We start from the raw sequence: 23003 nt of genomic DNA, 5'->3' as shown, positions 1-23003 counted from the left end.
GGCAGTAACACTCTTTCGAAAACACTTTTTAATCATTTCAAATTTTAAATTATTTTTCTTGTGAAATGGCGAATATTTTGGCAGTGTTCTGGAATGAACTCAGTGAATCATGATATGAATGTTCTTACTGCAATCAACAAAAACCCGTTTGCAAACTCCACTGGCGCTGCTTTGCACTGCTTGCCCGCAGCAAAGCGCATATCTACGTGAGCTAACTACCTTGATAACGCTATCAAAAAGCTCGCTTGTGCTGGAAGGCGAATGTAGAATGTGCATGTAGAATGTCGAATTAGTGGTTGTCGACATTTGATAGCCAGAGTAATCATACGCCGTGGTGTCCAGCTGCGACGTCGACTGCGCAGCCCAGCCGCAGTCGATCGCGCGTATTTAGTATTTAGCTGGAGGCCTTTTTCCACGCTCAATAGCAAACAAACCATCGATCGGAACGCAGGTTAGTTCGGCTCTCCGTGGTCCTCAGTGTGCGTTAATTAATTAGCAAAGCTGTCGCTTAATTTTATTATTTTTGAAGTGGGCAGAGAGTTGGTTTCGATATAAAAAGTGCTGCGGCAAATGCTGTGCGCAAAACGCGTTTTCGAATTGGCGGGCTTGCACTTTTGAATTTCGTTGACTGCTTTTTGGGTAAAAGAAATAAAAAATAAAGAAAAAACACAGTGAATAAGAGTGAATCAGAGTGTGGAATATTTCCATATATTGAGGAGAAGGAGAGTGAGTGGAGTGCGTGATTTTGAGTGCGAGTTCTGCTTTGGCACGCGTATAATGGCCGATAAATGTTAATTTTATTCAAATATGCCTGGGTTATCTAGACTTTCAGCTTTCCATTTCTGTGCCTTATCGCCGCGTCTGGCCATAAAAAGTAGTGTTCCCACTCCCACAGCGCCACTGGCTGCTTTAAACTTTAACCAGTGATCAAACAAGCGAAGAACAATAGAAAACACCCAGGCAGGCAGGCGAGCACATTTATACATTTATTAATATTGTTGTTTACCGACTGCCGCATTATTGACTCGTAATTATGTGCATTATTTAGCATTTGCACCTGATGATGGGCGATGGGCTAGCCTGCAGCGGCGAAGGTAATTGCCAGTGATCCCACGATTGCGCAACTACCTCGGCGGGTAATTAGATAAGGTCGGATTGAAATTCAGCTGCAACAGATCTCTATAGATACTGCCATTTGACATTCATCTAGCACGAAAAAGCGAAAGCGACTCGAACGGAGAATGTTTATTTTTAAAGAACTGTGCCACGCTTTTTGGTTTTTTGGAAAACGTTTCCACTCTGTGTGCGCATACATTAGTTCTGCCCGCTGTTCTACTTTAGCTCTTTAGCTACACAAATATACTGACATATATACACATTCATATATATATACATATATGTTTGCCCCCAACCATTGTTGTTTTTGTATACTAATTAGACGTCGGCTGGTGTGGCGGTCTTATCAAAATTATCATTGAAAAATAAGTATAGCAACACGATTGGCGGGGTCACTCGATTCTTGATTCTCGATTCCAGCTGCTATAAAATGAAAAGCGGCCTGATAAGTACAAAACGGAATTTCTGGCCTTGGATCAGGCGATTTTGCATAGTGTCCGCGCCAAATTGATCATTTTATGATACCTTAAGTACCAATGTATTATGTGGGCACTCGCAAATATTTCCATGTATCTCCCACATACCAGAATACCAGTATAAACTTGGCATTTGGTGTGTAAGAAGTCGGTTCTCGCCTGAAGTTTTTTATCTGCGCAATTCGAGAACTTGAACTCACACTCCCACCAAAAACCGAAAAATGAAACCAAACAAAGTGTACAATTTTTCAGCTGCCTTGAAGGTCGCAGCGTCTGATAAAGTTGTTAGCAGACATTTTTTATAAGGGGGTTACAAAAAGATTTACAAGTGCCACATTATTAAATAAATATTTAGTTTCAGCCTTAGAGATCAGCATTCGAACAGCGATTTCAATTGCATCTTCTTAGAGTTTGATTAAACAGCTGATCTTATCAGTAAGCTGAGTTCAATACTTTTCAAACTCTACGTCTAATTAGTGACTTACTAAACGAAGTCTCGATTTTATATAAGTTGGCACATGCTTTCGATTTAATTTTTTTCGGGGGGAACTCACGAGCTAGTGCTAATCAAATTTGATAAATCAATCAAGTGGCGAATCGCGTGCTCCGCCGCCAGATTGGTGGCTCTATTAAACGGATCGCGAGTTGGCCCAGTTGTAAAGTCATCATATGATTGAGAAAACCGGTCGGACACGGAACAGTTGGCCAGGCTCAAATTGGGCCAGTCAAGTGTCCGATATGGACACTTCCTAAACTCGTATGGTAATTGCGCTTGACTAAGCCAGTTGCCGGTTTTATGCCAAAACCCTGCGATTCTTCACAGTTGGTTGATGTCATTCAATCCCACGCCATCATATTTGCGCTTGGCAAACCGCCGCAGGCACTCGGAACTGCGATTAAGTTGGTTGCTTTGCCACTTGATAAGGTGCTCTGCCCTGGGGTTATCAATCGGGTTGTGCTTCCAGCCGCCATTGAGCAACGTGTAGTTCCAATTCAAGACTTTTGCAACAGGTTCGTTGCATAATGCCTGAGCTGCAGCTTAATGCTAGAGCCACTCAGCTCTTATCGCCTCGCACACTTTGGATTATCAGTTGGACTGCACATACGTGTGGCCAGAAGTGGCCAAAAATAGCCGTTCGCACTTCTTGATTAGAAGCCACATCGGACCATAAATTCACTGGTGACCAGCCTTCGTGGCAGAAGAGAGGGAATTCGTAGCCTAGGTCACTGCCGAGTGATATCAGTGCTTGGAATAAGAGTTATTTGCCAGTAATTAGCAAATTGTCTGCCAAATAATTGAGAAAGCTTTCCACAAATCACACAAATCATAGTGTGAGCAATCAGCTTTCGAGTGGCAAAACCTCGTGGCCAGCTGATAAGACATAGGCCGCTATTTTAGCCACCACATCAGGAACCTTCAGCTGCCGGAGCACCTGACTTGTTAGAGTCGTGTGCTGGGATCTCGTCGTACTTTTGACCACGTCTTAATTGCCCGCCGTATTTACAGCCGTAAATAAACGGGCCAACAACCTGTTGCGCAACCCGAGCGTCAGCAGTTTCCATTGCGCTGATAAGCCGCACAGATAAGAGAGCAGAGCCTTGGCTCCAGGAAGAGGCTGCTGCTGCTATGAATGTAGATCAATGGGGTCTAGGGCTTCCGCCTTTGGCACCATAATGAGCTTCAATTACAATCCAGCTGGCAATTGGAATGCCATAAAGAGGTATAAATACACACGTTGTTTCACTTCAATAAGTCGGCACCCGATCGCTATCGCAATGTGGAAGAGCCATAAATGCGGGGCGATGTCAAAAGTCTGACGAGTAAATCCGATTTGAGTTGGCCCAATTATTGGCCAAATTAAGCCTGTGATATTGCGCCGCCAGACACCGCCAATCCCAATACACCATCACTCAGCTCGACGATATCAGTTATCAGCCGAGTGACAGTGGTTGTGGCGTGCAGTTTATGGCCAACATTTTAGGGCCACTAGCAAAAATCACTTCTTAAGCAGCAACAGCCATTAGCCATTAGCAAACAGCCATCAGCAAACAGCTTTCAGTTATCAGCGGCTTATCAGCACGGATTGATTAGCTGTTCTTCAGGCTAACAAGTTTTTTACGACGCGCTTCTGGCCGAAGGTTTATCACTTTATCGCTTTATCACTCTATCACCAACTTAGTCATAATTAGCTAATAACAACGCGCACTGATAAGGAAGCTCCTCCAGAAGCTTCCCAAAAGCTGGCGATCGAAGCTCCACATCGAAAGCTGCACATCCTCGCAGCTGAGCTTTTGTCCCCGTTCTTATCGCACACCTCTGTTAATTAACAGACCCCACTTCCGCCAACATCAGCCATTAGCACTATCAAAACTCCCCAAAAAAGGCGCATCTAGAACCGCCCAGTCACGTCCCATCACTTAGACAAACGACGAGAATGGATTATAATTTTAATACTAATAATTAAGAGCCATTTGGGCCCTCGGGGCATCGAAAAGTGGGAAATCGTGGAGCATGCAGCGATCCCATGAATGATACGTGATCCTTCTGGGCATGGCAAATATGCTGATGAAGGCGCAGGTGGTAATTAAATTATTAGCTTGTGCTTTGCATTCGATGGCTGGTGGTGTGATTTATTTTTAAACTTTCGATCCATCGCGTGTTGATTGTTTTGCTTTTTAATCTCTTTGTCTCTTGCCAAAACGTGTCGCTCTCTTTTGACCAACTGTCAATGAGTTGGCCAAACATTTGCTCTTGGCCAAGGGCCAAAAGACCTCTGCAGTGCTATTTTCTCCACGATTTTATGGCTATGGAAAGCGATAGAAAACATTAGGCGTGGTCAGGGAGGGTCAAAAGTTCTGAATAGATCACCTGAGCTGAGCTACTGTTAGTTTGTTTATGCAACAGCGGTGATTTGAAAATATTTGCATATTTGCTGTAAATTATTATTATTTATTGCCAGCTGCCGCTGCAATTGTTATTGAGACACATAACTACGCAAATTGCGTGCCATTTGATAGACAGGCGTGCCGAGACTTGCCGTGATTTGTTTGCCACATTGCGTACCCCGATTCACGCAACGCATCCTCAATTGCAGCAATTGCAATTGATAGGCATATCGACGGTGGTAATTGATAGTGCGGCACTCTGTTATCAATACGCAGTGGCCAGCTTCAATTGCCAGCGCGTCACGCATTTGCACAGCATAACAGTGTTCCGCCCACCGCCCCTGAAACACTGTAAATAATCATGGCGATTTTCAATATCAATTACAGCGTAATGCCAAGTTTACAGCTCGGATTTATGATCGTCATGCTATCAAAATTACGTATTTCGGGGGCTATATTTACTGATAATGCCAGCATTATTGCTGAGCTGATTTGCCTTGGCCCATATTTTCAAACTAGTTACTTATTGAAAAAAGTCTTAGCCTTTGGTTTATATAATACAAGAATCATCAAGCAATTTGAAATAATAAAAAGACTATCTTTTAGCTCTTTATTATTATAATAATTCTGACAAGCTACTGTGAATGAAACCTTGTTTTTACAAGTTCGCTAGCTGAATGTCAGTTAATATATGTCAGTTAATATCTGCCCTTGCTTCCATGGAATATCAGCCGTATTGCTTCTCACATTTTATGACGCTTTAAGCCCGTTGGCCAGGAGAGTGGGAGCGAGAAGGAGCATCGCTCCAGAGATAATCGCACAAGGCGATAGAAGCAGAGAGCCGGCGAGAGCAGCGAATGAGCGTTTAGGATGCTCATAAATTCTGGACACTTGACTTTTTTATGCTCACCAGTAGGATTCGCTAATTTCCCAGCCTTTGTGTGTGTTTGTGGTTTGCTTTTCGAAGTAAGTGTGTGTGTGTGTGTGAAAGTATCTGTGTGTCTGTGCTCTCTCACAGGGGCTAAAAATGGGCTTTTGATTTACGCAATATTATATAGACACAGATATAAATATTTGCCTATGGCTACTCCACCGCCTCAGATTGACATTGACAGTCGCGCTGCCGCTTTGTGAATTTTCACCAGCTCCGGAAAAGATTTATTATACAGTGCGATTTGCGATCTGCGTTCTGCGATCTTGAAGAATTAGTTTGACAAGTGTCAAAATGAGCCACGAGATTCGGTAAATATCGCGCACTCAAAATCTAAGAAAGTCTAAAATAAGAGGACTTTCAAGTGTGTGAACAAAAACGGGGATTTAACAATCACAATAAACGGATTAATTCGCAGCGTTGTGAACTCCAATTGAATCGAGTGGCTCTCAAGCGATAAGAGTGACAAAGATTGGTTATTGTTTTACGACCATACCATGATTTGATTCGCTTGTTTTTGGGGCTATTTATCTATAAACCTAATTGACAGCCGAATGGCAATCACCAGTCGTACTATGTTTAGTACACGGTACTTCAAGTCAGTCCAAACATCGATGCCATTCGCTTGGTGGCCTTTGCACAGCAGGCATCGCGTTCCGGATCAACGGCATCGGAAGTTTGGAAAATCGATGCCATGTCAATGAACCGCCAGCAGCAAGGGATGGATCCGCAAGGGGTGGAAAACACCCTGGAAATCGTCCAGGAAGCAGAGCAGTTGCAAAGGTCTTGAACTACAAAGTTCAACTAGAACTACGAAGTTGCACAATAGTCCAGATTGTAGGAGTGTGTCGAGGAGATTAGGTGCGAATCGGAGGGCTTAGGGAATCGATGGGATGGCATTAGATAGGATATGATTGATGAGCTGCCTAAGCAGCTCTACTTAGGTCTACTTAGAGCAGGGAAAGAGACGGCTGCTGCCGTGCGACAGAGAGGGTAGCAGCTCGCTGTTTAGTGTGGCATTATTCAAGCGCTTCTCTGGCCATTTCAGTTGCTGTAAGGTGTTCAAAATGAAGGGATCGACGCTGGACAAAATCTCCGCCTTCCTTGGCGAGCTCATCGGCACCGGCATCCTGGTCTTCCTGGGCTGCATGGGCTGCGTGAAGACGGACCTCTTCCCCAACAGCCATCTGCAGATTGTGCTCAACTTCGGCTTCGCCGTCCTCATCGCCATCCAGTGCTTCGGCTGCGTCTCCGGCGCTCATCTGAATCCCGCCGTCACCGTGGCCGCCTACATCTACGAGATGGTCAGCCTGCGCATGGCCTTTGCCTACTTTGCCGCCCAAATGCTGGGCGCCTTCATCGGCTACGGCCTGCTCATGGTCCTGCTCCCCGGGCCCACACTCACCGTGGGCGCCGGGCTCTGCGTGACCTTGCCCCACGCCACCGTGACCCCGGCCCAGGCCTTCGGCATCGAGTTCGTCATCACCTCCATCCTGGTCATCGTCTGCTGCGGCGTGTGGGATCCGCGCAACTCCAAGTTCCACGACTCCGTGGGCATTCGCTTTGGCCTGGCCATCGCCTGTCTCGCCTGTGCTGCCGTAAGTTAAACCCAAAATCCATTCTCGAATGGAATCCAACTCCGGAATGTGTTTATTAAGCAGAGAGTTATTCGTTTTAGGGACCCTTCACCGGCGCCAGCATGAATCCGGCCAGGTCCTTCGCACCCGCCCTGTGGAACAAGCACTTCGAGAGCAACTGGATCTACTGGCTGGCCCCACTGAGCTCCTCCGCCATCACCGCCTACGCCTACAAGATCGTCTTCCGCCGCGAGGTGGTGGAGGCGGAGATCACCTCCAACGAGAAGCTGCGGCAACTGGAGGACGTGCAGCTGTCGTAGAGCCACAGCCACATCCACAGAGATTGCTGTGGGGAAAGCCTTAACTAATTTAGTTAATATCTAAGATGCCGAATTTTATAATAATGCATTCGTTGTACGCTACTGTTAGCAGTGTCTTCACAAAGTGCTCGAACCTTTCGATGGCGATCAAGTGTACACACTCAAGCCTTTGAAACCATAAACGACTTGGTGAACACACCAATTGCCTTCAGTAATAAAGAACATCGAGATCTGTAATCTATAACAAACCAACAACTGCGTTCTTTAATGGTTTTTACACTAGATTGTGAATTGAAAGTTTGGTAGTTATTTGGGGATTTTCTAGGGAAATGCTGTGTGTTTGATAACTCACTTTATCTAAACACTTTTCACTCCTCAATTTAGATGTCTTAACTTGATTGACTCTAAGTAACTACGTGGCTTGAATTTCTATAAGCTTTTTGCAAAAATTGAAACTGAAAAAAGCTCCTGAACTTAAGCAGTCTTTGGAAAATCTAGTCATAAGATTTTCGAATATTTTAGTACCTCCAAATCGACCAATCAAATTGCCCCTAAAAGTCATTATCAGGGGCGCTAGCCAACCAACTATATCCAGTTATTGTATGTTACCTACTCTATTTGGGATCATAGTCCAACTATGGAGCACAAATGATGTATGTGCCATGTGGCTTAAAAGGGGACTAAGTGCTATGGGTGATATGCTAATGCTGGATTCACGCCACTCTTCTGAAATTCCTGAATATCATGGGGCGATTCCTTCGAGTAGCTTTCGAATACCATAGGCCAGGTTTATTGGCCTTGTTGTGGCTGGCACAAGAAGTAGAAGTATTGGCCAAGAAAACGGCGCCCCGTTCGCTGTTCGCCGTTCGATAAAGATCTTAATGAGATAAGATTGAGCACAAATCGGGGCGAAATGGCAGTGGCGCTTATCAGGCCGATAATTACGGCTGAGCAAAGCCCCCGAAAATCGCCTTGATGGATTGATCCATCCTGAATGGTTGGGCAGGGGGACGGGGGCTGCTCCCAAATCTGCGCTCGATAATTAGCATTAAGGTTTTATAATGGATTTTGATTGATTGCCGTAAATTTGCTGGCGCGCTGGGTCACTTGGGGCAGCCGTCCAAGCATTTCGGCAGTAGAGTTCCGTCAGCATGTCGCAACAGAAGCAAAAATCACTGGAGTCCAATCCCACCGCCAGGTGGCGCCTGGAAGGACACCACCGAAGTGCGATAGCCTGCTTCTTCGGAGAATTTGTGGCGACTGCCGTCTTCGTCTTCATCGCCTGCATGGGCTGTGTGGAGACGCCCCTCTTCCAGAACTCGCACTTCCGCAGTGGCCTCACCTTCGGCCTGGCCATCCTCATTGCCATCCAGTGCTTCGGCTCCGTCTCCGGTGCCCATCTGAATCCGGCCATCACCCTGGCCGCCTGGCTGTACGGCGTGATCGGTTGGATCAGGGCCATCGCTTACTTCGTGGCCCAGGCTGCCGGAGCCCTGATTGGCTATGGTCTCCTGGTGGCTGTGCTGCCGGAGAGCGCCATCCAGGGAGTGGACAACCCGCCGGGTGTTTGCGTGACAGTTCTGGCCCCCGGGATCAGCGAACTGCAGGGTGTCTTCATCGAGTTCCTCATCACCTGCTGCCTGGTCATGGTGGCCTGTTCGGTGTGGGATCCGCGCAACGCCAAGCTCCAGGACTCGGTGCCCGTGAGATTCGGCCTCACCGTCTCCTGTCTGATCCTCACAGCGGTTGGTATTTGGTGCTTCTCACTATCCGAAGTGTTACTGAATGGGGATTCTTGTTTTTAGGGCCTCTTCACGGGAGCCAGCATGAATCCGACCAGGTCCCTGGGTCCCGCTGTTTGGAACGACTCCTGGGCACACCACTGGATCTACTGGGTGGGTCCTTTGGTGGCAGGAGCTGTGACCTCGCTGATCTATCGGATGGCTTTCAAGGGCGACGAGGAGATCGATCTGAGAAGTTCCGATGCCAAGATACGAATGATCGGCGAGGTGGTAGTAGTGCAATAGGTCTAAATCGAATAATAATCTATATATATATATATGTGCTAGTTGTAATAAAGGAACCACGAAATAAATTAGGTCAATTAAGTAATCAAGCAGCAGTTGTATTATTTTCATAGCATACAGTTGGGATGAGGCGATATTGGCACTTTTTTGGAGGCTCGATTTTTAAGCGAATAAATCGAGTTATCAAAAAGTCCATAGGTCTTTAAAAACAATCACCAATGGCCATCGATAAGAAGCCCTTAAAAATTGCTCCGTTTGATAGCGAGTGAAATATTTTGTGCGACAGCAGGCTTAAATCATATTGATTAGATGGCCTATAGCCACTGTCTAGTGGGACACTAAAACTCACTGCCTTGTCACGTTCTGAATTGTCTTGCAACGTCATAAAGTGGACACACGCACTCGAGTGAATGGAATGAGCACCAAATGTTTGGCATTAGTTGGTTAGATACGAGTACATATGTAGCTCCGCTGGCTGATAACCCACCTAAGGCGATTAGACGAGATTGCCAGCGATTAAGAGCAGGCGATAGAGTATGCGATTCGCACCATTGAGTACTTGGCCTGGAGTGCAGTCCACGTCGGACCACGTCTCCGTTTAAGTCAATCGCTCCTCCCGACGCACGGCAATCATGGCAACATCAGCAAGGTGATTGCCGAATTCCAAATTCCTTGAAATCTATGTTTAAAATCTCCAAAAATCTCTTCAAAAAGAATGTTAGCACAGTGTGTGAACTTAAGCAGTGAAAACCATTTATTAAACCCCCAAACTGAGAGCAACTTGTACTTACATGGGATAATCCTCTCTATTCCGCAGCCAATCCAACTGCTGGCTGCTGCAGCGCCGCCAGCTGGACAACATCACCACAGTTCTTGCCGAGATGATAGCCACCGCCATGCTGATGTTCCTCGGATGCATGGGCTGCGTCCAGAACTCCGTCTTCACCAACTCGAACTTCCAGAGCGCCGTGAACTTTGGCTTCGTGGTGCTCATCTGCATCCAGTGCTTCGGCTGTGTGTGTGGTGCCCATCTAAATCCCGCCGTCACCCTGGCCACCTACGTATACAACAAGATCTCGCTGCCGATGGCTGTGGCCTACTTTGTGGCCCAGATGGTGGGCGCCTTCATTGGATACGGACTGCTGAAGGCGGTGCTCCCGGAGAACGCCATCTACAGCACGGACACCCCCCATGGCGTGTGCCTCACGTCGCTCAACAGCACCCTGACCCCTTGGCAGGGCCTGGCCGTGGAGTTCCTGATCACCTGCGTCCTCATCTCCATCTGCTGCGGCGTCTGGGATCCCCGCAATGCCAACCAGCAGGACTCGGTGCCGGTGCGATTTGGACTGGCCATCGCATGCCTGTCGCTCACAGCGGTAAGTTGGTTATTGATTCTATATTTTGTTTTGTAGTCCACCTCACCAACTGTTTGTCCGAGTAATAACGATACTGATAGTGATGTCTGCTCTTAAGAAATATCAGATTGAAGTCCACTATGCTAAAATTCCAATCACTATCTGTTTCCAATTTATCTGGCAACTGCACTTGACTTTCTCGCTATCGATGAGAACCTTTCTTCCATTCTTCAAATGGCAGATAATCAGTTTTAATACACACATGAAATGAATAATATATTTTGAGTTGCCAAATAGGCAAATGATAATATTTCCATCTTATCAAAATAGAAACATCTTGCAAACACTTTCTAAATAAGCAATTTGAAATCCCCTGCAGGGCCAACTGACTGGAGCTAGTATGAATCCAGCCCGATCTTTCGCACCTGCGATCTGGAACGGAGCCTGGGATGACCATTGGATCTACTGGGTGGGTCCCATGGCGGCAGCCCTGGTCACCTCGGTGATCTACAAGCACGCCTTCCGGCGGGAGCTGGATGAATCGGAGGTGGACGAGACCACGATGTCAACCAAGCGAACTTCGGAGGCGGAGCTCGCCTAGATTGATGTACTGCCCATAGGACAAGTTATCTTTTAAGTTCGTGTGAGTTGAAAGCGGTTAGTTTTAAGTGCGAAGCGTGCAAATAAATACCTTATATGATTCCTACGGCTGACGACTTTATATTTAATCTAATGTAAATGCTACGCTTATCTGTATCAGATTATTTTCACGGCACCGCGCACTGCTTATCGTAAATATTTAATGGCTCAAGCACTTGATCAAATAAGCCACACGGTAGCCAAAAACGTCGAGCTTAAGTTTATTGTTACACACTCCGCTCAGTTGCACACGGGAATTTCCAAGGGCTTATAACGTGGCGTATACGCATTGTTCCACACAAAGGGAACCATGATGGCGGCCAAGATCTGGCCAGTCAGCTGCATCAGAACCGAGTCCGGATTGCCGTAGTAGATGGCGGGCACTAATGTCCTGGCGGGATTCATACTGGCTCCTGTCAGTTGCAGCTGCAATAGGTGCATGAAAAAAGTTATAAATACTTCGCATCCAAAGCCTATAAACTTACCCCAGCGAAACTGCAGGCGACCACCAGGAGACCCATGCGAATGGTGACCGAGTCGAGGAACCTTCCGTTCCGCACATCCCACAAGGCGCACCATCCGAGCACGAAGACCGTGGTCAGCAGGCACTCGATGGCGACGACCTGGGCAGTGGACAGAGAGTGCATCGGTTGCACCAGGCAAATGCCCGGCTTGGCGTTGGCCACCACTTCCTTGGGCAGCAGCTGCAGGAGCAGGAAGTATCCAGCGAAGGCCCCAGCCATCTGGCAGGCCACATACATCAGCATCACTTCCAGGGCGATGTAGCCCAAGAAGTAGCAGGAGATCGAGATGCAGGGATTCGCATGGGCTCCGGATACGAAGCCAAACACATGCATCACCACCATCACCGTCAGGCCATAATGAACGCTATGGAAAAGAGTATTAGCAGTGGGGTAAGGTAAAAAAACTCATTAGTAATCACCTGGCCAACAAGAATTTGTTCTCACCACCTTGGTTCATTGACTCCCCCATGCAACCGAGCAAAATCAGTAGAGCAGTGGCACTGAACTCAGTGGCTGCGCGTATAAAGGTAAAGAAGTCCCAGATCATCGTGAGTTATCCGTAATATTTATGTATCACAGACGATTTGAGCAAGAAACTAACTAACAAAAAGATTACTGTGTAACTATATCTGAGTTTTGATTGTCCTCCTGCCGAATTCGAGTGTTGAAGTGGCTGCTTAACAAATGTTTTCGCAAAGCAAGAGGCGTTAGGTTTACTTGGATGATTTCTTTACTCTTTTTGAATTAAGTTACGAAATCTAGTTTGCGTGGGGAAACTTATTAAAGAAATTATACGTAAAGCTTAAGCATGTTTCGGGGGGCTTATAAAATCCTTACCTTTTTAAAGACAAGAGAAACCATGTTTTTATGGTAGGTACTTCCGCTGTGTGCATTCCCTTCAATCCACCCTTTTATTACAGCAAGAGACGGCCGTTCAGCGATCTATTTGACAAAGGGGGCAGAGGCAGTGGCGGTATCGACACGTATCATGTTGTGTGTATCTTTTGTTATCCATTATTTCTATGACTTATAAAGAACATTATTCCGCAAGAAACATTTGCAGGGTAACAAGGGAAAAGAGGCAAGGATCATGGAGCTAACCGCACAAATCGAGTCACTTGAAATGCAAATCAAAGCCCTCGAGAAAAGTAAATCAGCTGAGGCGAAGGCTGCAAAGGGTGAACTTATATTAGTCCTCAAAGAGCTTAAACAAGCCCTCCGAAACATAAGAATGAATAAATAGTATTAAAACTATAACTATTACTGTACTTCTAATGGTTAATGGTGGTTATTTTACATTTATTTGACATGCGTTACCAAAGCGCCACCTGTGGGACAGAAAGATTGCATAGCATACTTTTTGGCTTATCGAGGAATGAGATAAATATGTGGTTTGTTATATATATTTCAGTACCATATTTCTAAACAGCCTGTTTGTAGTTTCATAAAAACTTTGGAACAACTTTCAAACTTTTTGAAATAATCAAAATTAGCTGGTTTCATTTTCGTAAACATGCACATAAACCCAATAATCCGATCTATTCTCAACCATTTCAGAGGTCGCACCATCAGGTAAGTTGCATCCAGTAAGTTTATAGTATAGATAAGATGTTGTGCTTATCTTCGAACATAGAAATTATCTGGTTGTCTTGCCCGATCACAGTCGCATAGAAAAACAGCTAAAGCTGGAGGATCTGCGAAGCGTAAGTTGCTACCATACACGGTAGATGATATATCAAACCACATCCATACGTCGACAGGAACGTGGACTCTTGGATGTGCGATCCCATGAGCTGGCACTCCAGCAAAAGCGCGTTGAGGCCAATCTAACCGATCTGACGCGCTGCATCAGGGGCATGGAGTTCGATGTGAAGGTGCATTCCAATCCCGGGAGGAAGGAGAGCAAGCAGGCCCCGCCAAGTGATAAGAAATCACCCAAAGTTGGTGATTTCAGCGAATAGCAAAATCCCCTCGGGTGCTTCCCAATCCCAGGGGCACTAGTATACGCGGCGTATAAAAACAAACACTTGCTAGAGGCTGGCATTCACTTGAGATTGCCAGTCATGAAGCTATTCGCATTGTGCTGCCTGCTCATTTTGGGCCTCCTCGGCTTCCTCGCTGCTCCCGGCGCCGCCTCGCCATCGCGTCACAGTGGACCAGGATCCGGACCTGGATCCGGAAATCCATTCAGATCTCCAGGCCCACAGCAACGACCATTCTACTACGACGCTCCGGTTGTAAAACCGAAGACTATGTACGCTTAACGTTAAGAATGAAACAATAAAAGATTTGAAACGGCTAAACTAAATTAATCGCCCCGTTTTCTTATCACAAATCAAAGCGGCCTTCACACACAGCTGTGCACGAATTATAAATTTCGTGATATTTATTTTAACATAAATTACAAATTCTAAACTTCATATCAAAATAGCTGCTTTTACCCATACGTCAAATCCACATTGTATATTCATAGTTGTAAGATGTTTTTCTGCCACACACTTTTCATTAAATCCCAAAGTTAAGAATGTTTGCTTTCATGCGAATTCTAGGATCCATGTCATGCACCAGACCATTTCAATCACAGGTGCTCTGTCGAGAAGGTGTTGGGTATGTATTTTATTTTTGGCAATTTCCAAACATGCGAATATTGAGCATCTCCTTAATCAGTTGGCCTTCTAAGGAGTTGCACAGAAATTTACAGAGGCATCTTTACCAAGGTAGACAAAATAATCTATACATATTTCCTCACACGTAAGTTTATACTATTATTTAAATAAACACTATAACTACAATTCAAGATCCCACAGACGTCAATTCGCCGACAAATTTTCCGAAAAGGGCAGAGGCGAGGAACTTAACTATGTTCTTAAGCTCGTAAGTATCGAAAGTAATTTATGTTAAGAAAAACCATGCAGAATAGAGTATTCCTTAGGCCTCTGAGCAATTTATGAAGATTAAAAAGGACCGGATTAAAGAAATCGCCAGTGATATCGAGAAACTAGAAGAGGAGATCAAGAAATTGGAATCCCGAACTAGCCACCAATCAAGGAAAACTAAGGAGCTTCTCATACAGGAGTTAAAATCCCTGAAGGAGCTGCTGCAGCGATTCAAAACGAGTCTCGAAAAATGAGCAGAATAAATTCTATCAAACGGTAGGCTATGAGATTAAAGTTGAACATAAAAACTCTACCTTGCAATAGTTAATATTTATATAGGAAATTCCAAATTATTTCCATAGGTTCTGGCTAGCCCCGTGAGGATACAATGTTGAAGGTGGTTGAGAAGCTTATCCAACTGTTGCGACCCAAAATGTGTCAGTTTGCACAATCCAACAAGTAAGTTAGTTCTATTAGTAAACAATAACTTCGAAATTAATGCATTTTTCCATATAGGAACATATCGAAGCATTTGTTCGAGAAAGCTAGGGCAGAGGAGAACATTCATTTCCTTAAACTGGTTTGTGGTCTCGAAATGCCAAATTAATCACTCTATAAACTTAACTTCACACAGCAAAGAGAACAGCTGAAGACGCTGCGGCAAAAGATTCTCAGCCAGAAGAACGAAGTCACAACCAAGATCATCAAGGTGGATAAGCAGATACAATCGATGGAAAAGAAGGAAACCGACGGCTCGCAGAGGAACCATGAACAAAATTAATAAAGTGTGGCAGAAATCATAAGTTTGGTTTTGTTTTGTATTTTATTTAAAATAATTTGTATCTCTCATTTACACGCTTTACAAAGAAGCCTTCTACGACAACTGAAGCCCAGTCCGCGGCCCTTTTCAAGCCCCTCTTTAAAGTGGGAGCCTGCTTATACGTACTGTGTATATATCATATATGGTAACAATTTGTTTTGCAGCGCAAATGGAAAATATGAATTAAAATGAACTTTCATTTAATATGGCATTCAAACAAACATATATAGGGGTCGTATATATATCAACATAGTCTATACAAAGATACAAATAAATACAAGTACAAGTAAGAATCAAAATCAGAGACGACTGCCGATTGTATGATGCATTGACATATATAGGTCTCGTTCTTCTCTTAGGACTATGCAAAATAATCATGTGCGCATTTCATAATTCTTTAAATCGTTAGTTGTGGTGGTTGCAGAAGTCAAGAACGTAAGTACAATACATTTGTGGTAGTTGAGCAACTTGGAGAGAGTGGTTCCCATACGAACTAAAACTAGAAACTAACTAAACTTGACTTGACTTGGTCAAGTGCTGGTTAGGCCAGAAGAGAGTGTGTCTGTGTGTCTGCTAGCTGAGTGTGTGCATCCTGTGTGTGTGCTTGTGAGGTAGGCGATTCATCATCATCATCATAAGATTATGGCATACTACTTCCGAGCGCCTCCTGATCCTCGCTGGGTTTCTTGGGTTCGGTTCTGTGTGTCGGGGTTCGGGGTTCGCTTCTAGCTTTCAAATACTGATCAACAATGCCAGGAATGTCTCTCTGTGTGTGTCGGGTTGGATGTGTAGCTATGGATCCTGCTTTCAACTTAAGACTAACTCTACGGCTAACTCTAGTCGATTCCCAGTCACGCTCTCTGCCTGCGAACGTGACTGCGGTGACAGGCTTTAAATCTATAAACTAATGTAACATGAAACGGCGATGGGCTGCTGCTGCTGTTGCTGCTGCTGCTGCTGCTGCTCCTTCTGCTGCTGCACTGCCTCCTAACTGGGCAGTCGCTTGCTGGCCAACTCCAGCTGCAGCTTCTGCAACGCCAATGTCTTGTTGATCTCCACCAGGTCGCGACTGTGCTTGGCCGCCTGCAACTGCACCTCCAGGATCTTCATGCGCATCATGTGCTCCTTGCTCTGCATCTCCATGAACATTCTCAGCTCAAAGTTGTTGCTGCTGTTGGCATTGCTGCTGACCGCCGTTCCCGTCATGGCCAGTCCATTGCTGCTGCTGCCGGACCGCTCCAGAGCCTGACAGTCCGAGGATGCAGGCACCGAAGTGGCCAGGGCTGGTGTCTGGTCCTCGCTGCCCAACAAACTACCACTGCTGGTCCGCTGTCTCTTGGACTGTGGCTTCATGCTATCCTCGTCGTCCTCGTTGTTGTTGTTGTTGTTGTGCTGGTGATGCATGGCGACTTGGGCCTGTGCCTGGTGCTGGTGAATGGCGGCGGCTGCCGCTGCTGCTGCACTGGGAAACTGGCCAGATCGGAGGGCATTTAGGGCCTCCAGCGTGGCGGATATGTTGTTCATGTTGAAGTTGGCCTGGAAGCCGGACATGTCACCTCCTCCGGCCATAAAGGCACCGCTCGAATCCAGGGCATTAGCTGCGGAGATTGTGGCGGGACTCTCGGCCTCGTGGATTCCATTGCGACTGATGCTGTGATTGGGCGACACACTGAGGCGCTCGCCGCCGCCGTGGATGTCGCTCTGGTTGAGGTGGTGATTGTTGAAGGTCTCGTTGAAGGTCTCGTTGTTCTCCTCCTCCTTGATGTCCACATCGCACAGTTCTTGCGGCGGTGTGCGGCTGCTGCTTAAATGAAGAATGCTCAATAAAGATCTCTTCGAACTTCCATCAAGCCATCAACTTACTCATCCATGTCGTGGTCGTCGGGATTGAATTTGTAGTCCTCGCGGTACTCGAAACCCTCCTCCAAGGCCAGGGGAATCTTGGAGTAGTCAATGCCATCCAGAGCCTCCGATTTGCAGGCCTTCTTCGCCTCCTGCATGAAATCCCACACCTCAAAGGTGAAGGGAGATGGCTTCTTGCGGTCGGCCACCTCTGCTCCAAACCTGGCCAGGCGATTGTTGTAGTCCAGGATCTCGTTGCGAGTGCACGCTGAATAATGGAATCGAAACGTTAGATATGTCATGAAGTAGTTAGTTTGAATAAAAAGAAAGACTTACCCTTCATGCGACGCCACTGTTCCTTCAGGCGATTGCAGGTGCGATCGGTGCCAAACTGATTGGAGAACTTTTGGTGGATGATCTTCCAGGCCTTGTTCTTCACGGCCGTGAGACCAGCATCCAATCTCTTGTTCTCGATGATGCGCATGTCCTTGCGACACAGATCGAGCAGGTATTTCTTCTCCTGGTGGTTCCAGTTCTGTGTGCGCTCCCTCTTCTTGTACATGTTCATGGATGGGCTGTTCATGTACTGTGTCATTTCTGCAAGTGTTCGATGATTGAATTGAGAATGTCGTCTTTGATAGAGAGATCGATTTGTTGAACTTACCCGTCTTCAAGTCGACGCCCTCCAGCAAGTTGTGATTGGAATTTTGCCAGTTGGCGGCGATCTTCATAAAAGCCTCCAGATCGGTGGCCGAATACTGTTTGTTGACCTGCAAAGGAAGCAACGAGTGGCATCGAGGTGAGAAATCAAAAATCTGTATTGAGCAGTAACTAATAAGTTTCGGGAGTCGTTTGCCCACCGATTAGTGCCCAAATTACCCGCATATTTAAATTAGAGGCCCCAGTACTTGGGCATGCAAAACTCGTGTCGAATTCCCCACCAAACGAAAGCGCTTTGGGACGCACTCGAAAATCCAATGAACCTGACGATGAATACTGTCAAAGTCGAAAGCAATCGAAAAAAGTGGAGTTTTTCGGTATTTATCAGAGTGCTACTCGGAGCACATCAATTAGGTTTTTGTGCTCGGACAGTAGGGTCAGTGAAAACAAAAGGATTCTGATTCGGATTCTGATTCTCACTCCCATTCTGATTTCGATTCTGAGTCGAGTCTTGAATTCCTTCGTGTTGTTTTCTTTCTCTTATTCCACTGGATTTGCTCTACCCTGAATGATATCTGACTTTGACATGAGCAGCTATAGATGCAGTCACATTAATTGATTTTCAATTAGCAGACAGGCGGACAGATGAACCGAAAGGGGGAGAAAGGGGGAGGTGTGAGCGATATCGGGGGTATATGGTATATATGGTATCTGAAACGTCCAAGGCGTAACGAAATGGGCTAAAAAGAATGTGAATACGAACAATCGAATGAATTGAGCGGAGTGCTCAAGACAAAAAAAAAAAAACGTACAAAACCATCAAGCATAATGAAACGCCATGAAACGCGTTTTAATTTATAAGCTAACAAAACTCACACAAAAAGCAGCTGCCGACATTTTGTTTGCTTCGAAAATGTATCTGTGCGGTTGCTCAGTATCCGCGTAATGGTGCGATTGAGTGGGGTGATCAAGAGTCATACTGACAGCCAATTATATCTAATCAAGTATATTCAAATGTACTATATAAATATTTCAGAATGTGCATTTACTCAAAGCGTTCTTCACTCTGACTACTTCGGTTGTTCCCCCGTTGAATCGGGCGCAAATTCCCTCATAGTTTAGTAATAAAAACATTAACTATGTTGGGAAGGCCCTGAAATTATCAAATCAAATAGCCCCATGCAGACATGACTCAATCGAAACGAGCTCAACTGTACTGGCTATACTCGTATAGCGTCTCCCCAAAAACTCTTTCATTGATCGCTCCCCCAAAAACACAATCGTCAATCTTAAGTACGTTTTATGGTGCTTTATTTTATTTCATTTCAATTTTGTTCAGTTCCTTCCGTGCCCCTCCTGCGCCCCCAAAAACACCCACAACTCTGGGCTGTAGAAACTGCGCCATGTGTTCAATATTTATGCCGTATCTGATTTACAATTTATACTCAAACTCGTATGTGTACCTCGTACACTCGAACTACGTATCTAGATACATAGACGTGTATGTACATTCGCATTTATCGCGTACTCGAAGACTGAAAGGAGACTTAGTCATTGGAGAACGCGGCGCGTGCGCTCATTATTATTATTATTATTATTTGAGCTCTTCCTATATGTAAACTCATATTTATTAGCAAACAATTAATTATTACCGCCGACTATTACGCTGTTTAAATTTTAGTCATGAGCTCCGGCGGGGTGGTTAAACCTTTCCTTTTCGGAAGGTACACGCAAAGAAAACTCATGTATGGTCATGTGCAAAACTATATTTCCATGGAAGGGTCCTAATCTTGTGGGTTTCCCCCACTTTACTAATGTTTTTTCTGTAAATCCATTCAGTTTTGCGTTACTGGAAAAGTACCACTCACAAAATTGACAAGAATTCTTCTCAGTGTGTTCAAGGAATGCCAGAATCATTTAAATTCGAGTCGAGTGCCAATTACTCGCCAGGGTGGGGCTCCAGCCAAGTTAGTCAAAGATGAAGTTGGAAGATGCCAACTGTGAAATTCTGTGCCCCAAAGAACTCGCAAATGCGGCCATTTAAAATCATCGCCGCTTCTCCATTGACGCAGAAAGGATCTCCGAATCGATTTGATGCCGTTTTTGTTTTTCATTTTCATTTTAATCGGAAAAGTGTCTCTACAGCATTACGTCAATCATATGTATGATTGTTTGGCTGCCACTCCGCTTTTGGCACACTCATAGAGGTAGGTAATCACTCCAATCAATGTGACTTCAAAACTAAGCATTGAAATTAAATAAGCAAACTGGTTTAGATTTTGGACGTCTGTGAGCGTGTTGTATATGACTGTTTGCTATCTGCCTTTGTGGGCTGTTAATATAAAGCGAAATATAATTACCGAATCTACATGCTCTACTCGAACCCAGCGATTGTGAACCTACACACTACACACACAACTCTCAACCTTGTGCCTTGAAATAAAGCCCGGCATTGTTGGCTCTTACGGATACTTATAGTTATGGACCAGACCATGTCCGATATATACAAGTATATAGTACACAGCATAAGTATCCATTCCGCGGCGAAATCCAATGCCCCGGCAGGCGTCTGAACAATTACCGCAAATCAACGAACGTATTCTGCGGCATGCCTTAGTATCTGAACTATCTTTGTCATCGGGTCGAAGTGGCGTTATAGTTCCGACTAAATGGGTTATACCTCCAAGTGGAGCACATACACTGGCACACACAGCACTACGGCTTTTATGACGGAGTACAGCTACGGTCAGGCCCTGAGTTCGAGTAGATGTATGTGTGTAGATCCGAATCTGAACCTGGGGAATCGTTAAACTTTGAAGCACTTGAAATGATTCTACAAATTCCCACTTCCCCCCGCCACAGCAGCTGCCTAAATTTGTGTACGAGTATTATAATAATTACGCGGAGAAAACTAAAAACGAAATGTCATCGAACGCTCGAGTGGCCGAAAAAAGAGCTCCCCATCCTGCGAGTTTCTTCTGCTCTGTTCAGTTCTTGTTATTTTTTTTTTATTCGGCTCATTCGACTCGAGTGGCAGCCATTCATTGATTTGAATGCGTGTTGTTAAATTGGGAAAAAGTATGAACAAAATCAAAGAAAAGAATCTCTTGTGCCCTGTTTATTGTTCTAACGCCGTTCGCAGTAGTTCGAGCCCAAGTGGCCACCCCACTCCAAGTATTTTCTCGTAATACTCAAGTGGAAGCTGCTCTAAGGTTGCGTTATTAAAATCAGCATTTTTAAGAAGGAAATTCACTACCAAGTTGGAGGGAATGTGGCATGTGGCTCATAGGCAGTAGTAATCAGCCGTAGCTGGTAGTGTCTCCTTGGAACACTTAATGGTATTTAACCAAATGGGTGGTTTACTATTTGCAAGAATCAATAGCTGGTGTGGCAAAGTAGCAAAGTGGCAAAGTTTCTCCTTTAAATGCGCTCAGCTGGCGCAGCTGACGGAAATTGACTCATGGCTCACTTCAGCTCGATTCAGCTCGACTCAGTTGGGTTCAGCCAAGTTTCTGTTGGATCCGCAAGCCGCCGAGGGCGAATTATGCTCCAGGTGTGCATGACACGGGTGCCGAAACAACAAATTTATTAGAAATTGGCTGCACATACACACACTCTCTGTGTCTCTGCCACATTTATGCAAACAAATAAACTAATTTCATGACGCACACGCGCGCCTGCGCAGTTGTCAGCAAAATATTTAGTTGTGCGAGTGCTTGTGTGCTACTTACAATTGTAACTAGCTGAAAACACTGTGAGATTTTCTTTGTCAAATGCGGCTTTGTCTGCGGCAGAGCTGGCCTACACCCAAAAATAAGCGGCGAGTGAGAGCGAGCTGCACTGAGAACAACTCGATGGGAGTTGTCTTGAAAGAACTTTAATTTATAATAATGTTGATGAGGTAAGCTAAGCTGTTATGGATTTGTCATGGAGCAGTGCATGTTTAGCCTACCAAATTCTGCTTCCCAATGTCACATAAGCATTTCTCCCAGTGTACAGATATGGAGTGCGGTAAAGACGTAGAAAAAGGTAATAGAAAAAAGCATCGACTCGAGCGGGTTCAGTGACTTCCACTCCTCGTCTGCGACGACGACAAATTGCGTTTTGTGCGGTGACAATTGCCAGGCATCGGAAATCCACCTTTGCGCATGCGTAGGTCTGGCGACTCTAGCCTCTAGACTCCAGACTTACTAAATTATTATTGTTCGCTTTCATTAGTCAGCCCCAAAAATCCAAGCCTCTTGCATGCGAAATTGCGCAGCTGTGCATAGCTTCGAATCGGAGACACAGCCAGAGTTAAAAACCAGAGACAGAGCCAAAAGCCAGACTGTGTGACAGTTGTAGATATGGCCAAGTCAAATGGATTACCTTTATCTTCGATTCCCAGACGTCGCACACTCCCCCGAACAATTGGAGCACTGCGGCAAGTCAGCTTTCTGGAGCACACCCTGGCAATATGGCTGACAAGTTCATTACTCCGCTCCATCCCCATCCACATCCATGCCATCCACAACTTTGTGAGCCGAGGAGCTGCTGCTAACTGCCTTATTTGGGCCCCCACAATTGCTATTTGTTATAAGCTATTGTTTTTATGCCATTCGCAGCATGAAAATTGGTTTGTCACTCGGCTCGCCAAATGAGTGTGTGCTATGTACACGGTAACAACATTCCGCGATCATAAAACACATAGCTAAGCGGCGTGCTCTGAATAACTGGCGATTCTATGATTTTAAAATTCTAAGATTCTATGATTTTAAAATTCTAAGATTCTATGACAATTTGTGTAAGCTTCCAGGAAGTTAAGTACAAGCCAAGAAGTGGGTATTTACATTTCATGACTTGAAGTGTAAGAATTTTGTAGTTCAATTTAATTCACCAGAATCATAAGCGCATGATAAGATTGTTTAAGATATGCACCTATATATATCACAAGCAATTCTGAAGAATTATTTAA

The 23003-nt window shown here is 45.2% G+C and overlaps 9 protein-coding genes across 13 annotated transcripts in view; 7 read left to right on the top strand and 2 right to left on the bottom strand.

Moving 5' to 3' along the window:
• Positions 1 to 381: 381 nt before the first annotated feature.
• On the top strand, positions 382 to 7558 carry LOC6531865 (aquaporin AQPcic). Of its 3 annotated transcripts, none has more exons than XM_015196097.2 (3): positions 382 to 451; positions 6458 to 7007; positions 7088 to 7558. In XM_015196097.2, the coding sequence occupies exons 2-3, from the start codon at positions 6477 to 6479 to the stop codon at positions 7304 to 7306; spliced, it is 750 nt and encodes a 249-aa protein (XP_015051583.1). In that variant the 5' UTR covers positions 382 to 451; positions 6458 to 6476; the 3' UTR covers positions 7307 to 7558. The 3 variants fall into 3 exon arrangements, with proteins under 3 accessions (XP_015051583.1, XP_002092652.1, XP_015051584.1); XM_002092616.3 differs by lacking the exon at positions 382 to 451 and adding an exon at positions 5635 to 5720; XM_015196098.2 differs by lacking the exon at positions 382 to 451 and adding an exon at positions 6095 to 6192.
• Positions 7559 to 8442: 884 nt separating this feature from the next.
• Positions 8443 to 11394, top strand: LOC6531863 (aquaporin NIP2-1). The gene is made up of 5 exons (XM_002092614.4): positions 8443 to 9051; positions 9112 to 9331; positions 9937 to 9982; positions 10151 to 10709; positions 11068 to 11394. The coding sequence occupies exons 1-5, from the start codon at positions 8458 to 8460 to the stop codon at positions 11287 to 11289; spliced, it is 1641 nt and encodes a 546-aa protein (XP_002092650.2). The 5' UTR covers positions 8443 to 8457; the 3' UTR covers positions 11290 to 11394.
• LOC6531862 (aquaporin-2) lies at positions 11389 to 12527 on the bottom strand. Its single transcript, XM_002092613.4, has 3 exons — positions 12271 to 12527; positions 11813 to 12215; positions 11389 to 11753 (listed from the first exon to the last, which is right to left on the bottom strand). The coding sequence occupies exons 1-3, from the start codon at positions 12396 to 12398 to the stop codon at positions 11568 to 11570; spliced, it is 717 nt and encodes a 238-aa protein (XP_002092649.1). The 5' UTR covers positions 12399 to 12527; the 3' UTR covers positions 11389 to 11567.
• Positions 12528 to 12610: 83 nt separating this feature from the next.
• LOC26536223 lies at positions 12611 to 13108 on the top strand. Its single transcript, XM_015196095.2, has 3 exons — positions 12611 to 12721; positions 12772 to 12844; positions 12903 to 13108. Exons 1-3 carry the CDS (start codon positions 12660 to 12662, stop codon positions 13092 to 13094), a joined length of 327 nt encoding a protein of 108 aa, XP_015051581.1. The 5' UTR covers positions 12611 to 12659; the 3' UTR covers positions 13095 to 13108.
• A 180-nt stretch (positions 13109 to 13288) lies between these two features.
• On the top strand, positions 13289 to 13827 carry LOC6531861. The gene is made up of 3 exons (XM_002092612.4): positions 13289 to 13423; positions 13485 to 13554; positions 13612 to 13827. Exons 1-3 carry the CDS (start codon positions 13365 to 13367, stop codon positions 13810 to 13812), a joined length of 330 nt encoding a protein of 109 aa, XP_002092648.1. The 5' UTR covers positions 13289 to 13364; the 3' UTR covers positions 13813 to 13827.
• Positions 13828 to 13912: 85 nt separating this feature from the next.
• LOC6531860 (immune-induced peptide 18) lies at positions 13913 to 14159 on the top strand. The gene has a single exon (XM_002092611.4). It carries the CDS (start codon positions 13915 to 13917, stop codon positions 14113 to 14115), a length of 201 nt encoding a protein of 66 aa, XP_002092647.1. The 5' UTR covers positions 13913 to 13914; the 3' UTR covers positions 14116 to 14159.
• Positions 14160 to 14290: 131 nt separating this feature from the next.
• On the top strand, positions 14291 to 15006 carry LOC6531859. Its single transcript, XM_002092610.3, has 4 exons — positions 14291 to 14458; positions 14519 to 14602; positions 14659 to 14725; positions 14784 to 15006. Exons 1-4 carry the CDS (start codon positions 14376 to 14378, stop codon positions 14979 to 14981), a joined length of 432 nt encoding a protein of 143 aa, XP_002092646.1. The 5' UTR covers positions 14291 to 14375; the 3' UTR covers positions 14982 to 15006.
• Positions 15007 to 15093: 87 nt separating this feature from the next.
• Positions 15094 to 15530, top strand: LOC6531858. Its single transcript, XM_002092609.4, has 3 exons — positions 15094 to 15186; positions 15244 to 15307; positions 15362 to 15530. The coding sequence occupies exons 1-3, from the start codon at positions 15116 to 15118 to the stop codon at positions 15506 to 15508; spliced, it is 282 nt and encodes a 93-aa protein (XP_002092645.1). The 5' UTR covers positions 15094 to 15115; the 3' UTR covers positions 15509 to 15530.
• A 200-nt stretch (positions 15531 to 15730) lies between these two features.
• LOC6531857 overlaps positions 15731 to 23003 on the bottom strand; it is a 35498-nt gene continuing 28225 nt past the window's right edge. For 2 of the 3 annotated variants that reach the window (XM_015196092.2, XM_039372070.2), the window contains exons 2-5: positions 18054 to 18159; positions 17726 to 17986; positions 17411 to 17657; positions 15731 to 17351 (exon numbers count right to left, since the gene is read on the bottom strand). In XM_015196092.2, coding sequence (XP_015051578.1) covers positions 16535 to 17351; positions 17411 to 17657; positions 17726 to 17986; positions 18054 to 18159 — 1431 coding nt within the window. In that variant the 3' untranslated portion in view covers positions 15731 to 16534. The remainder of the gene's footprint in view (positions 17352 to 17410; positions 17658 to 17725; positions 17987 to 18053; positions 18160 to 23003) is intronic. The other variant, XM_002092608.3, reaches the window with a different exon arrangement.

Source organism: Drosophila yakuba, chromosome 2R (genome assembly GCF_016746365.2).
Source record: "Drosophila yakuba strain Tai18E2 chromosome 2R, Prin_Dyak_Tai18E2_2.1, whole genome shotgun sequence".
NCBI lineage: Eukaryota > Metazoa > Arthropoda > Insecta > Diptera > Drosophilidae > Drosophila > Drosophila yakuba.
This window is presented reverse-complemented; position numbering and strand designations above follow the sequence as displayed.

Coding starts and splice junctions, on each gene's coding strand:
- LOC6531861 (XM_002092612.4), top strand. CDS start 13,365: ATGCACATAAACCCAATAATCCGATCTATTCTCAACCATTTCAGAGGT. Junction 13,424..13,484: donor TTCAGAGGTCGCACCATCAG/GTAAGTTGCATC, acceptor CTTCGAACATAG/AAATTATCTGGTTGTCTTGC. Junction 13,555..13,611: donor AGCTGGAGGATCTGCGAAGC/GTAAGTTGCTAC, acceptor ATACGTCGACAG/GAACGTGGACTCTTGGATGT.
- LOC6531865 (XM_015196098.2), top strand. CDS start 6,104: ATGTCAATGAACCGCCAGCAGCAAGGGATGGATCCGCAAGGGGTGGAA. Junction 6,193..6,457: donor GAAGCAGAGCAGTTGCAAAG/GTCTTGAACTAC, acceptor TGGCCATTTCAG/TTGCTGTAAGGTGTTCAAAA. Junction 7,008..7,087: donor CCTGTCTCGCCTGTGCTGCC/GTAAGTTAAACC, acceptor TATTCGTTTTAG/GGACCCTTCACCGGCGCCAG.
- LOC6531863 (XM_002092614.4), top strand. CDS start 8,458: ATGTCGCAACAGAAGCAAAAATCACTGGAGTCCAATCCCACCGCCAGG. Junction 9,052..9,111: donor CCTGTCTGATCCTCACAGCG/GTTGGTATTTGG, acceptor TCTTGTTTTTAG/GGCCTCTTCACGGGAGCCAG. Junction 10,710..11,067: donor CATGCCTGTCGCTCACAGCG/GTAAGTTGGTTA, acceptor AATCCCCTGCAG/GGCCAACTGACTGGAGCTAG.
- LOC6531859 (XM_002092610.3), top strand. CDS start 14,376: ATGTTTGCTTTCATGCGAATTCTAGGATCCATGTCATGCACCAGACCA. Junction 14,459..14,518: donor CTCTGTCGAGAAGGTGTTGG/GTATGTATTTTA, acceptor CTCCTTAATCAG/TTGGCCTTCTAAGGAGTTGC. Junction 14,726..14,783: donor TTAACTATGTTCTTAAGCTC/GTAAGTATCGAA, acceptor AGTATTCCTTAG/GCCTCTGAGCAATTTATGAA.
- LOC26536223 (XM_015196095.2), top strand. CDS start 12,660: ATGTTTCGGGGGGCTTATAAAATCCTTACCTTTTTAAAGACAAGAGAA. Junction 12,722..12,771: donor AGAGAAACCATGTTTTTATG/GTAGGTACTTCC, acceptor CTTTTATTACAG/CAAGAGACGGCCGTTCAGCG. Junction 12,845..12,902: donor GTATCGACACGTATCATGTT/GTGTGTATCTTT, acceptor TTATTCCGCAAG/AAACATTTGCAGGGTAACAA.
- LOC6531862 (XM_002092613.4), bottom strand. CDS start 12,398: ATGATCTGGGACTTCTTTACCTTTATACGCGCAGCCACTGAGTTCAGT. Junction 12,216..12,270: donor AACAAATTCTTGTTGGCCAG/GTGATTACTAAT, acceptor TCTTTTCCATAG/CGTTCATTATGGCCTGACGG. Junction 11,754..11,812: donor TCGCCTGCAGTTTCGCTGGG/GTAAGTTTATAG, acceptor CACCTATTGCAG/CTGCAACTGACAGGAGCCAG.
- LOC6531858 (XM_002092609.4), top strand. CDS start 15,116: ATGTTGAAGGTGGTTGAGAAGCTTATCCAACTGTTGCGACCCAAAATG. Junction 15,187..15,243: donor CAGTTTGCACAATCCAACAA/GTAAGTTAGTTC, acceptor TTTTCCATATAG/GAACATATCGAAGCATTTGT. Junction 15,308..15,361: donor ACATTCATTTCCTTAAACTG/GTTTGTGGTCTC, acceptor AACTTCACACAG/CAAAGAGAACAGCTGAAGAC.
- LOC6531860 (XM_002092611.4), top strand. CDS start 13,915: ATGAAGCTATTCGCATTGTGCTGCCTGCTCATTTTGGGCCTCCTCGGC.